Source organism: Pituophis catenifer, unplaced genomic scaffold (genome assembly GCF_029215685.1).
Source record: "Pituophis catenifer annectens isolate HBS135680 unplaced genomic scaffold, rPitCat1.0.hap2 SCAF_8, whole genome shotgun sequence".
NCBI classification, from domain to species: Eukaryota; Metazoa; Chordata; class Lepidosauria; order Squamata; family Colubridae; genus Pituophis; species Pituophis catenifer.
Window position 1 is genome coordinate 30,616,300 of NW_027256888.1, and position 14,122 is coordinate 30,630,421.

Consider the following 14,122-nt stretch of genomic DNA (forward strand, 5'->3'; position numbering starts at 1 on the left):
AGTAAATTTCATTAAATTCAGTGCAAAAACAGACTTGAAGTTGGTGAAGAAATGTAATACTGCAGAAGATAAAGCTAAAATGATGTATGCATGAGAACATCAATGAATTATATCAAGGTGACACCCACCACTCCCAATGCTTAGCTCTCTTTTTTGCAGTCAACTAATTTTAATTACCTGGGAAATATCCTTGCCTTTTTTCAGTTAGTATAGTGTTTCTAAATCAACAGAGACCTTCCTCATGCAGTGTGTATTAGATTTACTTGTTTTGTATTTATTTATTGGAGTAACAATAAATAAATAGGTAACAATAGTGGATGTTAAGTGAAAAGGTTCTTTTTAAATATATCTTTAATCTATCTCTTTTAATTTTTTATACTCCGGAAGAATAGGAATAGATATCTAAAAATTTACATGGTAAAAAATTTACCAGCATGCCTTCAATTGAGGACCTGTATACTGTCAGAAAGAGGGCTGAGAAAATATCTACAGAGCCCTCACATCCTGGACATAAACTGTTTCAATTTGTGTCCCCTCAGGACACCGCTATAGGGCATTGAATGCCAAAACAACTAGACACAGAGACAGTTTCCCCCCTCCCATGCAGGGGTGAAATGCTCCCGGTTCGGACTGAATGCCTGATCTGGTAGTGATGGAGGCGGGTGGTTCGGAAAACCGGTAGCAAAAATCCCTGCCGCCCCCATGCCCAGCTGAGCCACACAATCATCAGAGGCTTCTTTTTTACTTTTAAAAGCATTTTTTCTACAACCTCTTCGGCCGAAAAAATGCTTTTAAAAGTAAAAAAAAAAAAAAGCCTCTGATGATCGCGCGGCTCAGCTGGGATCGTCAAAGGCTTTTAAAAGAAAAAAACCCTTTTTTTCTTTTAAATGCCTCTGACGATCAGGCAACTCAGCTTGGATCGTCAAGAGCCTTTTGAAAGCATTTTTTTACAACCTCTTCCCAAAGAGGTTGTAGAAAAAATGGTTTTAAAAGTTAAAAAAAAAATTGACCACGCCCACCCAGTCACATTACCCACCACCACCAAGCCACGCCCACAGAACTGGTAGTAACAAATTTTAGATTTCACCACTGCTCCCATGCCATCACTCTGCTAAACAACCAATTTCTATAGCACTGCCTTATGTCTAAATATATTTACCCATGTAGTACGGCTGTACTGCTATTATCCTTCTCATCTTTCCTACTACCCTCTCCTATTGGTATATTATGATTTATCACTTGTTTGTATCTTATAATTTATAATCTATGATTACCACTTGGTTGTATGTACACTGAGAACTTATGCACTGGAGGCAAATTCCTTGTGTCACACAATCACACACGCCAATAAAGAATATTCCTATTCTGATTCCTTATTTTTCAAAAGCTAGTTATTTGTTTGATTTGTTCATTCATACCTGATAATTACTTATTTTTTTGTATGATTTTCAAGAAATGTGGGTCTTTCAGGTAAGAATTCTTAAGAACAGGCCAAAAAAAGAGAGTAAGTCTTAGCTTTTCCACCTTGTGTCCCCTTATATTTAGTCAATCTTAAATGATTTACAACAAAAATGGGTAGAAACGAGGAAATTATAAGAATATGTTTTTAGTTAATGGGAAAAACAAATGAATAGAAACCGCAGAGATTTGGAGAAGACCCACCATCACAATACTGGAACTCAATGTAGGAAATTCAGAACAGAGCAAATATTTCCTCACATAACACAAACTATTGATTCACTTTTGATAATGACTGCCTATATAAATGAAGTAAATTCTAATCTAATAGGATTAGTTAAATTCAGAGTCACTGTTATCACCTGCTCTTTTTCAGAATAAGTGTACCATATGGCGGTCTAGATTCTGAAGCACCAAGGCACTCTAAATACCAGATGGTAAGGTAAAAGAGTAGAGAAGAAGTCTGGACACCTGTCCTACTAATGGACTTTACCGTGTCATTGAATGGGCTACTGCAAGAATTTTGTGGCCTTTGGTTTAATCCAGCCAGGGCATGCTTCTGTTTTTAAAGGAAGGGAGAGTAATTCCTTCAACCACAACAAAAACATGAACATTTAAGAATCACAAACATGGTTACATAACCTCATAGTAAAGCCTATTAATAATTGAATTGCTATATATATTGCTGTCAGAAAACCTGCTTTGTGAGGGTGCCTGGGAAATAATACCTGGTGGAGTTTTAATGAGATGTCTCCCTGTACGCTAGCAATTATTGCTTATTACTGCAGCACTAAGTTGCCTGCCCGTATCTTAGCAAACTTCTGAATCTAAATTATATATTATAACAAGGCACAAACCCAATCACTGTCATCCCATAGTTATTTGCTGGATAACTGAAGCTGTAACTTGTTCATATCTATTCATGCAGTGAAGTTATTTCATCTGATGCAGATATTCCTACTTGGCAGCCATCATTCAGGGCAGCTTTTTATGCAGATCTCCAATTTCTTATTCTTGAAAACACACAGAAGCAAATTGTTCCTATAGCTATACATTGCATATTCTATCCTCATAATCATAGTAGCAATACAAAGTCACATTATGTTGAAATGAGATTCCTGCAAAGATTAGGGTGATAAAATGCAAACATGGTCAGAGTTCCCCTTATTTGGTATGCCACATGAAGAGAGGAGTATAGATAAAGTGTAATGTGATGCACTACAGAAGCTGTGTATGTGTGTCCGCACTCATGCATGCCTCTTTGAACCACCGTAGACTCCTTGTGATTGCTTGGTCTAGTTTACAGCTATAAAAAATATCTCTGATGCATAAGGATCAGATTCCTCTTTTGCATATCGTCATGATATGACATGGATATTCTGAAGAATAATTCTGCTTGCTTAATGCAATTTGAACTAAATGTCTATGGAGATCCTCAGTCACCCAGGCCATGGTTGTCCAAAAGGTGCTTTTTCAAGAGGCAACTGGACTTTCTGGTTTTTCTTTGAAGATGTTTCATTTCTCAACCAAGAAGCTTCTTCAGTTCTGAGTGGATGGTAGGGAATGGATCCTATGTTCAATTTTGACATACCCCTCTTTCAAACCAGAGGCCCTCTCTGTCCGAAATGTGGACTTTGCTGTCTTTAAAAGAGTGGCTTTTGTTTTTTAAATGCAGATGGACTGCTGAATCCTGTCCTGATGGGTTTGTTCTCCTATGTTGTGTCATGTGTTTATGAAGTGTACAGATCTGCACATGGCTCACTACATTGTACTGCATATATCACATTGCTCAGTTTGTGTCTGGGTGTTTTATCCTTGGGATGAACAAGGTTCAGCCTTAGTGTATTTTTGTGTTTGAAGTGTACATGTATGTTGTGTTGGCTGAAGATCCTCCTAAGCTTTTCCGATATTTCTGTAATATATGGAATGACAATGTTTTGTTTACTGTTCTCTTCATTGTCTGTTATGGAGGAGCTCCTGTAGGATCTTTTTTTGAGATATGATGAAGGCCCACTTGGGATAGCCACATGTTGTGAGGGCTTCCTTGATGTGTTTTAATTCTTTTTCTTTCCTATCTTTGCTGGTAGGCAGGCCTTCAGCTCAGTGATGTAGAGTTCTGATGACTCCCATTTTGTGCTTGTAATTGGGATAATGGGTAGCTATCTCGAGACTTTCTGCCTAGAGACCAGATATTGTCTTGCGAAAGAAAGTAGCCAATAATCCAGTTTGTGAAGAAAATCATTACTTTCTTCTATTAAATTTAAAAAACCCAAAGATATACTGTTTTAAATATAAACTATCAGATGAAATAAATGTAGGACAATAGTTCCTACACAGTTTAGTTTGGCTTCAAAAATGTTCTTCATGTACAATATTTGAATTTACAAAAGTACACAAAGGAGTAATTGATAGAACAAAATGAAAAATACAGGAGATTTTTTTTGTTTATGTAATATAGCATTAAGTATTATAGCATCTTGCTAAAACAGACCTTACCAAGAACTTCCCTGACTTCAATAGCTGTGCTCTGAAATGGAATGTTCTGAGTTGAGAATTTTAAGATCTTATTTCTAAGTGGTAAACACAATTTCTAGATATTCTTGCAAGCAGCAGAATCCTAATCCATTATCTTGAGGTGTTTTGTGAGCTAAAATAATGTCAATTAAAATTTCCCTGGATCAAAAAGAGTAAATATTAGTGTCATAGAAATTATATCATGTGTTTCAGCTAAATATACTGCACAGTATATAATGAGGAAGAATGTATCAAGAAATCCATATAGTTGTTTTTGCAATTATGGTGTTCAGATAAGGCTTATCAACTCTGCCACCTCATTTTATCACTATTTTGATCAGTATACATTTGCTGATAAATGATCATAAATGAGTTTCATATATAAACCCATTTATTTATGGGTGTCCTTGCCGCTTCCCACAATTGTCTCAGTTGAGCTGAATTCAGTTGAAGGGTCCAAGACCAGGTCACTAGGTTGCATCTGTACCTGAGCAATTTCTTTCTCTTCTTTCATTTCTAAAGATATACTATCCTGTGTGAGGTGATCCATACAGTCCTTCTTAGTTAACTGGTGAACTGAGACTTTTATAGCAATCTTGAGTGGTGGTTCATGCAAAGAAGATGCATCTGAATCAGCAGCAAGAGAGTCACTACGCTTTAGGGGACTGGAAATCATGTACATTTCATCAGGGTCCGTGATCCCTTGCCCCACGGCTGATTGCCTTACAAATTTATGGCCTTGTTCCTCTAATCTGACTACTTCCATGATTTCTTCCATGATAGTCCTACAATTCATTATAAGAGGTGGTAGGGGAACACTTCTAGCTAGTTCCTCAATGTAGCGGGCAAACTCCATTGTCTTAAACTGGGTTACTTTGGCAAGCTCAAGAGTTTTTGCTGAGGTGATTATTGGGATGCGCTTAGCAATCTCAAAAGCTTTTTGCAGCTTTTCAGCTCCTTCTGTCCGAAAAAAATCATTGATTGCTTTCTCAGTCTTTTTCAAGTGGCTACTCATCATGCATAATCTAGTAATATTTAAGATCAAAACAACAGTAAATGCTACAAGACATACAATCATGTAGTAGATCCCCATGTCTCCAGCGATAAATACAACCCTCAGGGTGACAGTATTATTCACTTTGCCATAGATGTTAGAAGCAACACATGTGTATTTTCCTCGATCTTCAAATGACACACTGGTAATATTTAGTTGCCCGCTATTGAGAATCCATTTTCCTGCTGGAAAGAAGCCAGAATTAATTAGTAAAATGTATCTATTTTTTCTTCTCATCATCATTTAGGAAATATCACAATACATTCAAATAACTGTTTCAAAGACATCTTATAATGCATTTACAATATTCTAAAATAACTGCTGCTAAGAAACTTGAAGTCTTGGCCATTAATTAGGTCTAGTAAATACCCCAAACTGCTTGTCCAAGAATGCCATAGAATGTACCATGATATTGCTAGGTTGTAAAACTGTGTATATTCTCAAGCAAAATTATCCCTTAAATCAGCGGTTCTCAACCTGGGGGTCGCAACCCCTTTGGGGGTCGAACGGCCATTTCACAGGGGTCGCCAAAGCCCTCTCTCGCCCCCCTCCCACACCTTCACTCACCCTCACTCTCTGCTCTGTTGGATCGCCGGCCATTCGTTTACCCCGCCCACTCCCAATCTATTGCTGCCTCCTGAGTCCCAGCTGATGGCTAGAGGAAAAAAAAGCTGTTTAAATTCTTGCCGCGGGGCTTCAAAGGGCTGCCCTATAGCCAGTGGTGGGATTCTGCTGGAACCGTTTGTTAAATTGCTGGCTTGCCCCACCCCTCTGCACCACTATTTATTGCCAATAAATAGTGGTGGGCAAAGGGCGGGCGAGCCAGCAATTTAACGAACGGTCTGGTGTTTTTTTGTAATTTTATTGGCCCGCGGAGCTTCAGCATAGGCTAATTAGCCCTTGATTAGATCAGCTCCAGACTCTCAGCTGATTTGCTCTCAGCTGTTTTGCTCAGGGGTCGGCTGCTTGTTTGCAAAGAGTGCTGGAGCAAGTTTTTTTTTCCCTAGCTATGCTGAAAAACGAAACTGAAACTGCTTTGCTGTTGCTGCAAGTTGGAAAATTAGGCAGGCAGGTTTCTTTTCTTTTTCCTCACCAAAAAAGGTAGGTGCAAACAATGGGAAATTTAGGGAAAAAGAGGAGAGTTCAAGATTTTAAAACACAAAAGAAAAAAAGCTCTATTGTAATAATTGAGATACTATTAATTGTATATTTCTGAAAGCAGAAATGGTTAAGTTGTGGCTTGGAGGAATATATGGGGGAAATTATTTGGTTTATTATTATTGGTAAATATAATTAATTGATTTGTAAGAAATTGGATTGCATGGAAATAATTGGAATATTCATGTTCATATTGATTAATATACAAAAAGGTAGTTATATAACTAATTGATTTATATTAAAATGTTGAATTTATATTAAACAACTGTAATATTACATAATTAACCAATGTGAGGATGGATATAAAAATAGGTGACAATGGGAAGGGGTATAATATAGAATAGAAGGGAAAAATTGAATTTGATTAAGATTAGAGATGAGGATGAAGGGTAATATTGGTTTTTTACAAAAATAGATGAGGAATAAATATGGCAAAAAGGAAATATAGAAATTGTAAATTTAATTGAAATGACTAAACACTTTAAATTTGTGAACCGGCCAAATACTCTGTTCAAAGAAAATACATTGTATGTTTGTATGTGTGTTTCTAATTATTGTTATTTATTCATATTTGTTCTCTTTTATTCTTTAAAGTTTAACAATTCATTCTTTATCTTAATATCTTTGTATTTGTTTGGGGTTGGCTTTCTTCCCTTTCATCTTTTTTATTGTACAGCAATCTTTCTCCTCAAACCTACCACCTCTCTCTTTTCTTTCCTTCTTACTTTCTCTTCCTCCCCCTCTTCTTCTCCTCCCTACTTCCTCTTCCTTTCTCCTTCTCCTCCTCTCTTCCTCCCTCTCTTACCCTCCCTCCTACTCTAATTTCCCTTCCCTTCCTTCATCCCTCTCTATTGCTGTATCCTTTAATGCATATGGACTACTCAGAGGGCTGAAAAAGTTATTTCTGACTGGTCCTCGCACTTTTGACCAGTCCTCGAACTTACGACTGTCCTCACATTTTACATTTTTGCCCTATCTTGTCACCATGGTGAAGAGAAGCAGTTGTGAAATGAGTGACATGGTTGTTAAGAATGCTACAATGGGCATAAATGATGACCAGTCATAAGTGCGAAGACCGGTCAAAAGTGCGAGGACCTGTCAGAAATCACTTTTTTCAGCCCTCTGGGTAGTCCTTTTGTGCATATGGACTACTCAGAGGGCTGAAAAAGTTATTTTTGACTGGTCCTCGTACTTTTGACCAGTCCTCGAACTTACGACTGTCTCACATTTTACATTTTTGCCCTATCTTGTCACCATGGTGAAGAGAAGCAGTTGTGAAATGAGTGACACAGTTGTTAAGAATGCTGCACGGGCATAAATGTGAGGATGGTCATAAGTGTGAGGACCAGTCAAAAGTGCGAGGACCTGTCAGAAATGACTTTTTTCAGCCCTCTGAGTAGTCCCTATACACATAGCCATGGCCATCCGGTCACATGACCAGCTAGCCACACCCACCCAGTCACAAGTCTCCAAGACACGCCCACAAAATAAGCCACGCCCACAGAACCAGTAGTAAAAAAATTTAGAACCCACCCCTACTTGGGGGTCACCACAGCATGAGGAACTGTATTAAAGGGTCGCGGCATTAGGAAGGTTGAGAACCACTGCCTTAAATCATTCTGTGATTATCTTGCACACATTGCCAATGATTTTAAAGTAATTTAATCCCAAGGAAATCTTATGGTTACTTTTGTGTAGGCAAGAGACTGTAAATGATTTGTATATAAGCAAAAAAGTAATCTGTTCCTATAAATTAAGGGCAGGTAAAAAAGGACTTTGATGTATTTCTGGACTTGTCCAATTAAATCAGTATTTTATTGCACATATATTTCAGAAGATGCTTAAATTTATTTTGGTACGATACAGGCATAACAAGACGGAAGAGTTATGAGGAATGAGCTGTTTAATGTTTAAGCAAGAGATTCCCTTCTAGTATAACAGGTCAGATTACTTGGTTGCCTAAACCCCTATTGTCTATTTTGATTGTCACAGCTTTCTGATACAAGTAAACTTCAGAATTATATTTCTAATGCTTGGAGTATCCAGGGGATTATCTCACTATTGGTCCATTCAGTTTTGTATTGGGTCACAGTTCTGATAGCAGCTCTTCTCTAGGGTCTGGCTCTTTTGTTTGCTGAAGAAATACTGGATACAGATGACAATTGCTCTCATACCTGCAGTTCCCTGAAGCCTGCAGAACAGCCATTAGAGACAGGGGCACAACTCTGTACACAGGAAAACTGGTTTTCTCAAAACTTTGCGACCCTGAGTTTGAAGACATGCAGCTCACTAGCTTGACTCTTCAGCTTGGTTTTAGTTTGGTTTAGTGTATCAGAACTGGAATTTTGAAAAAGAATGCCAATTCCCTTGTCAAAACAAGACTGAACTGCTGATCAATGTTTTACTATCATTCAAAGTCTTGGATGGCAACTTTGGTTTCTCCTTGCCTTGATAAACATTTCAAGGAAGGGAAGAAATAGCTTGAAAAAGGCCCTTCTGTATGTATGGCAAAATAGTAAGGAAAGAAGGCCCTCCTGTTGGGAACCATGTTTTGCATCTCCCCAGGCAGGGGAAGGGGTTGAACTGAAATGAAGAAATAATCAGGGATTGGCTATGAAGGTGACATGTTCACCCAAACTTTTTTAATTTTGGAAATATTGTTAGATATAAAGATTTGTTAACAGATAAGGCGGAATTGAAAGGGAAACAAGAACTGGAAGAACAAGGAATTGAAATGGATTGATATATGTATATGCAAATACAAACTAGATATGAAAAAATTGTTAAACTACAGGTTTTTCTTAGAGAAGACTGAGCTTGATAAGATACTCATGGGAACAGAGGATAAATTAATTTTAAAATGTTACAATTTTTTTTACTAAATATAGAACTAGAGGAAGAACAAGTAAAAGAAACAATGATAGCCTGGGCAAAAAATTTTGGATATTCAATTGAATTGGATAAATGGCAATATTTATGGGAAAGAAATTATAAATTAACAATGTCCACTGCATACAAGGAAAATCAATATAAAATGTTTTACAGATGACATATGCCCCCTGAGAAACTGACAAAAAATGTTTAAAGGTAAATCAGCTAAATGTTGGAAATGTCACCAGTTACCAGGTTCATATTACCACATGTGGTGGACATGCCCTGAAGCAAAAAACTATTGGAATAAAATTAAGTTATGGGTGAAGGAAATGATCCAATAACATATAGACTTAAAACCAGAACTATTCCTATTGGGTATCTTACCAGAGAAAATTAGTAAAGATCATATATACTTCATTATACATGTAAAAACAGCAGCAAGGATTGTTTATGCACAAAATTGGAAAGCAGAGAATATACCATCGGAGGGAGAAGTAATTAAAAAATATTTAGACTGTGCAGAAATGAATAGATTAACTATGATGATAAAGGAAAGAGAAGATTCAGAATATTTTAAGATATGGAATAAATTTTACTATTGGTTAGAAAAGGGATACAAATAAGTTTTAAAAGAGATTGAAGAAAAAATTGTTGTAATTAGAATATTATATTAATGGAAAACCTTTGTAATGGACTTGGTGAGATTGAAGACAAGAAGAGATAGAGAAGAGAAGAAACTTTTGAAGATAACAATGAAATGTTACATGGAAGAAATGAATGATGTACTGAATGTTTGTTTGTCTTAAAAAATAAAAAAACTTTATTAAAAAAAGACTAAACTGCTGATCAATGTTTTACTATCATTCAAAGTCTTGGATGAAATTTGGAACTTTGGTTTCTCCTTGCCATGATAAACATTTCAAGGAAGGGAAGAAATAACTTGAAAAAGGCCCTTCTGTATGTATGGCAAAATAGTAAGGAAAGAAGGCCCTCCTGTTGGGAACCATGTTCATGTTGCTTACTCTGGTACAAAGCTGCAGTATTCACTTCCCTGCTGGCCTCCCTCTTAAAACTCTACTCTGCACGCCTCACAAACATCAGATCGGTCAGTTTCAACGACTGGCTCCATACACACGTTTTCAGCTTCCAACATTTCAAGAATAGTCCTTGAAAATTAGAAGGTGGAACCATCAGTTTCATTCCTACTTCTGTCCTTTTATGTTCAGAATTCTGAGGAATGGGAACTCTTTTAACTGGTATTTAAGTGGTTCCATCACATCACAATAGACAACGTATAGCATACTTTGTTCTCTATGATCATGAATGGAAGAAGTTTTCCCATGGCAGATGACAGGGAAAGGGAAACAAAGGCAGGGGAAATCAAACAATGGTTTAATTAACGTATCTTGCATATTTGGGGCATGATCATTGAATGTGACTCAGAAGACATACCACAAAGGCTAAACAGAAAATGGCTTTCAGGACAGCTAAATGCATGCTGGAATAATTTTCTGCCAATCTGAGAAATGGTAGTGGGCAAAGAACATTTGCTTCGGTAGGGGGCTGTCATTTGCACAAAAAAAATCTCCCTGTCAACTCTGAAGCGAACCTGGCTGAAGCCATCTTTTGCTGCCTTATAGTTGCCACAAACTCTGAGAGGGGGAAGGGAGGGGGAGTAGATAGACTGGCTACCAGGCAAAACAAAAAAATTTCTTGTGGGAACCAAGGTCATCCCAACAGCTGGCAGTTGAAGGATGAGTGGAGTGACCAAGCAGCCTGCCAGATACTTCGATTGGACAATGTGACCGGGGACATCTGGGGAGGGAATTATTTGCTCTTTTAATTAAGGAAAAAACAGTGGGAAGTTTTAGAGTTGGTTTTCACTAGCAGTGCTGATATGATATATCCAATAAACCTGTTCTTTGAGGAATCTACCTGCCTTGGAGTTGCTTTTGGCGGATGTGTTACTCAGAACGCTGACACTCCATACATATCCATACAACCAAAGATAATCTCCAATTCATATTGCCTTGTGATAGACATGATTTCCCACCATTACATCCACTTGGCGTATACTGATGTTTAAAGCAAATTTCCCAGCAAATTATGCAGATTTGCAATCATCAATGTTCTGAAGAATCCAGCAGTATCATTCCAGCTGAAGCAAAGCACTCAAAAGCCCATATGCTTTTTTGTAATATCTGATTTTCCAAATGTCAGATAGTTCCTTGTTTGACTTTTGAAGAAATGGATATAGCAGTTACAGCAAATAATGTGCTATTCATCCTTCCCATGAGTCCATGAGCAGGAATCTACAACAATGTTTTTCTCCCACATGTCCTCTTCCCATCAATAGGTATTTGGTTTCCGGTTTTTGAGTTTGCATACAGCCATCTTAGCAACAGTTAATAATACACTTATCTTTTACTAGCATATCTAGAGCCATCTTTGGACTATCATCCCATCTTTTAACAAGCATGTTCCATACATTAATATATAATTTGTAAATAAGTGCTTTTAATTCACCCGAATCTCAGTATCAGTTGTAATCGAAGGATAAAAATCACTCTAAACTTTTATCATGTTCTCACCATCACTGCCTTTTATCTATAAATGTAATTATTATTTACTAAACAAATAATTCACAGATACTGTAATATTTCCATGCAGTTTTTTAAATTAATGTCACCTGCATGGTTTTTTTTTAGTATGTAAACAGCAAGTGCAATGGAATATGGGTAGAGCAATCAGGCTCAACACTGCAATGGGTAAGATGGCTATAATTCTTCCCTTAACAAAAAAATGATGTTTCTGAATATGTGGTGTGCATTAGGAAGTTAAACTCTGTTACTAATCATGACTTCACAAAATTAAAAAAAACAAAAAAAAAACAAGAAAAGTAACAGCAATAGCCAGAATCAACATGATTGGGATTAAAGACTGGATCTAGTCTGAGTGAGTTCACAAGTGTGGTGTGGTATAAGTCACCCATGGTATATAGATGTATGATTTATGACTATAAATGGTTAATGGACATATACTGTAAATCTCTTAAATGTAGTTATAGAGACAACCTTCCCAGCTCCATCAGCATTCTCTAAAATACCCAGATTAAGTCTTTCTGCTGGGTAGAGTTGGTAGTTGCCTCCTTCTATCAAGTATATTTAATACTTCGCCTTTATTTGCCTTGAGTAAATACTATTTAATCAATTTACTCATTTATCTTGAGTAAATAGAGAAAAACAAATTTACAACAGTTGGCGCTTTTAAGGCAATATAACATGAAGACAGTATGTTTGCATAGGTTGCATAGAAAAACATCTGAAAACTGTACCTCTGTCACCATCTTCTTTCACCAAATGGCCATTTGAGTTGTACCACTTGTATACTGGTTCTGGATAACCTTGAACATTGCAGTCAATCAATGCACTATAACCTTCCTTGACTATAATATGGTCAATTCTGGAGATTACTATTGGTATAAATCCTGTCAGCAGGTCTGTGTGATTTAAAGTGCTGTTAATGACATCTTCAGCAGTTGTCCATACTGCTAATAAATTGAAAACATGAAAGATGGTCCAGTAGTACAAAAAAAGGTGGCTCTTGAACATGTTCATCTGTCTTCAAATATATCTGCCAATCACAGTTAGTGGACCTGGAACTGGGAAATATACCAGGCTGGAGTAGCCCATCAAATTTGATCCATCAAATTTCAAAAGCAAACAAAATCTAGATCTGCAAAATAAAACAAATTACAGCAAAAAATAAAAATAAAAATAGATGTAGCAGAAATAGTTAAAGCAATTTTGATTTAAACTAATAATCTATCTCAGAACTCATTGTTTCAAAAGTTTAACTTCAATGTTACTGTTATCACAACTCCTGATATTTTTTCTGTTTTTTATGTATTTGATACAATTTCAATGACAGAAAAACACTGTTTTGTTCAGATCAGTGATTTTAATTAAAAAAAAAACAGAAATAATGTTTCTTTTTAAAATATATATACAGGAGCAAAACAAAAATGATTTTTTCGTGTTGAGTTCATACCACTACCATTGTGTAGGAATAAGAATTAATGTAACAGAAATTAATGTTCTTAACAAATCTATTTATCCCAAAATGCATATCTAAAAATGTCTCAGGTTATGCTAGATGAAAAAAGCAGTAATACACATATAATATGAAGGTAAACATTTTGTGTACACGACACAATGTAACTAAGGGTTTAGCATGTATTTCAAATATAATCTTTACATGTTTTTTTATTTCTAAAACATTTTAGCAAATATCTATCTAAACAAAGATCTTTCCACTGGAAATGAGTTAGGATGTTTGATCTGGAATTTAATTTGTGTGCAGTTCTATTAAATATATATACTATGGATAATAGTATTAATGTCAAAATAATTTTAAAGTTGTATATTGCATATATTTCAAAGCGTATCCTTACATAGTTTGCAGTTGACAATCATACAAAAAGAATTTTCAGTATCATCCCACATCTGTTGCTTAAAAGTAAGAGTTTGTTTGTTAAAGGCTTGTTAGTCAGCATAATTCTCAGTGAAGACTATAGAGAATAGGGAAGGGAACATTAATTCAAAGTTAAAGTCCTGCTTTGCATATAAAATATCCCTAGTTTGGAGTGTGTCATTGCCAATTAAAGAGATCTCAGTTGGCAGGGTTTATTGGCTAGAAAAACCAATTGTCTGTTTAGATGACTGTAATAGTATTTTTTTCCTAACAGATTAACAGAGCTGGAAGGGACCTTGCAGGCCATCTAGTCCAACCCCTGCCCTAGAACTGCATACAGGTACTCCTCAACTTACAGTAGTTCATTTAGTGACCATTCAAAGTTATAATGGCCCTGAAAAAAGTGACTTATGACAGTTTTTCACACTTAGGATGATTGCAGCATCCCCATGGTCATGTGATCAAAATTCAGATGCTTGGCAACTGACTCATATTTATGACAATTGCAGTGTCCTGGGGTTATGTAATCTCCTTTTGCAACCTTCTGACAGGGAAAGTCAACGAGGAAACCAGATTCACTGAACAACCCTG

General features: G+C 36.5%; 1 protein-coding gene across 1 annotated transcript; it reads right to left on the minus strand.

Annotated features, from left to right (window-relative positions):
• Window positions 1-4,363: 4,363 nt before the first annotated feature.
• On the minus strand, window positions 4,364-12,675 carry MFAP3L (microfibril associated protein 3 like). The gene is made up of 2 exons (XM_070948834.1): window positions 12,393-12,675; window positions 4,364-5,211 (listed from the first exon to the last, which is right to left on the minus strand). The coding sequence occupies exons 1-2, from the start codon at window positions 12,673-12,675 to the stop codon at window positions 4,364-4,366; spliced, it is 1,131 nt and encodes a 376-aa protein (XP_070804935.1).
• Between the last annotated feature and the right edge of the window lie 1,447 nt (window positions 12,676-14,122).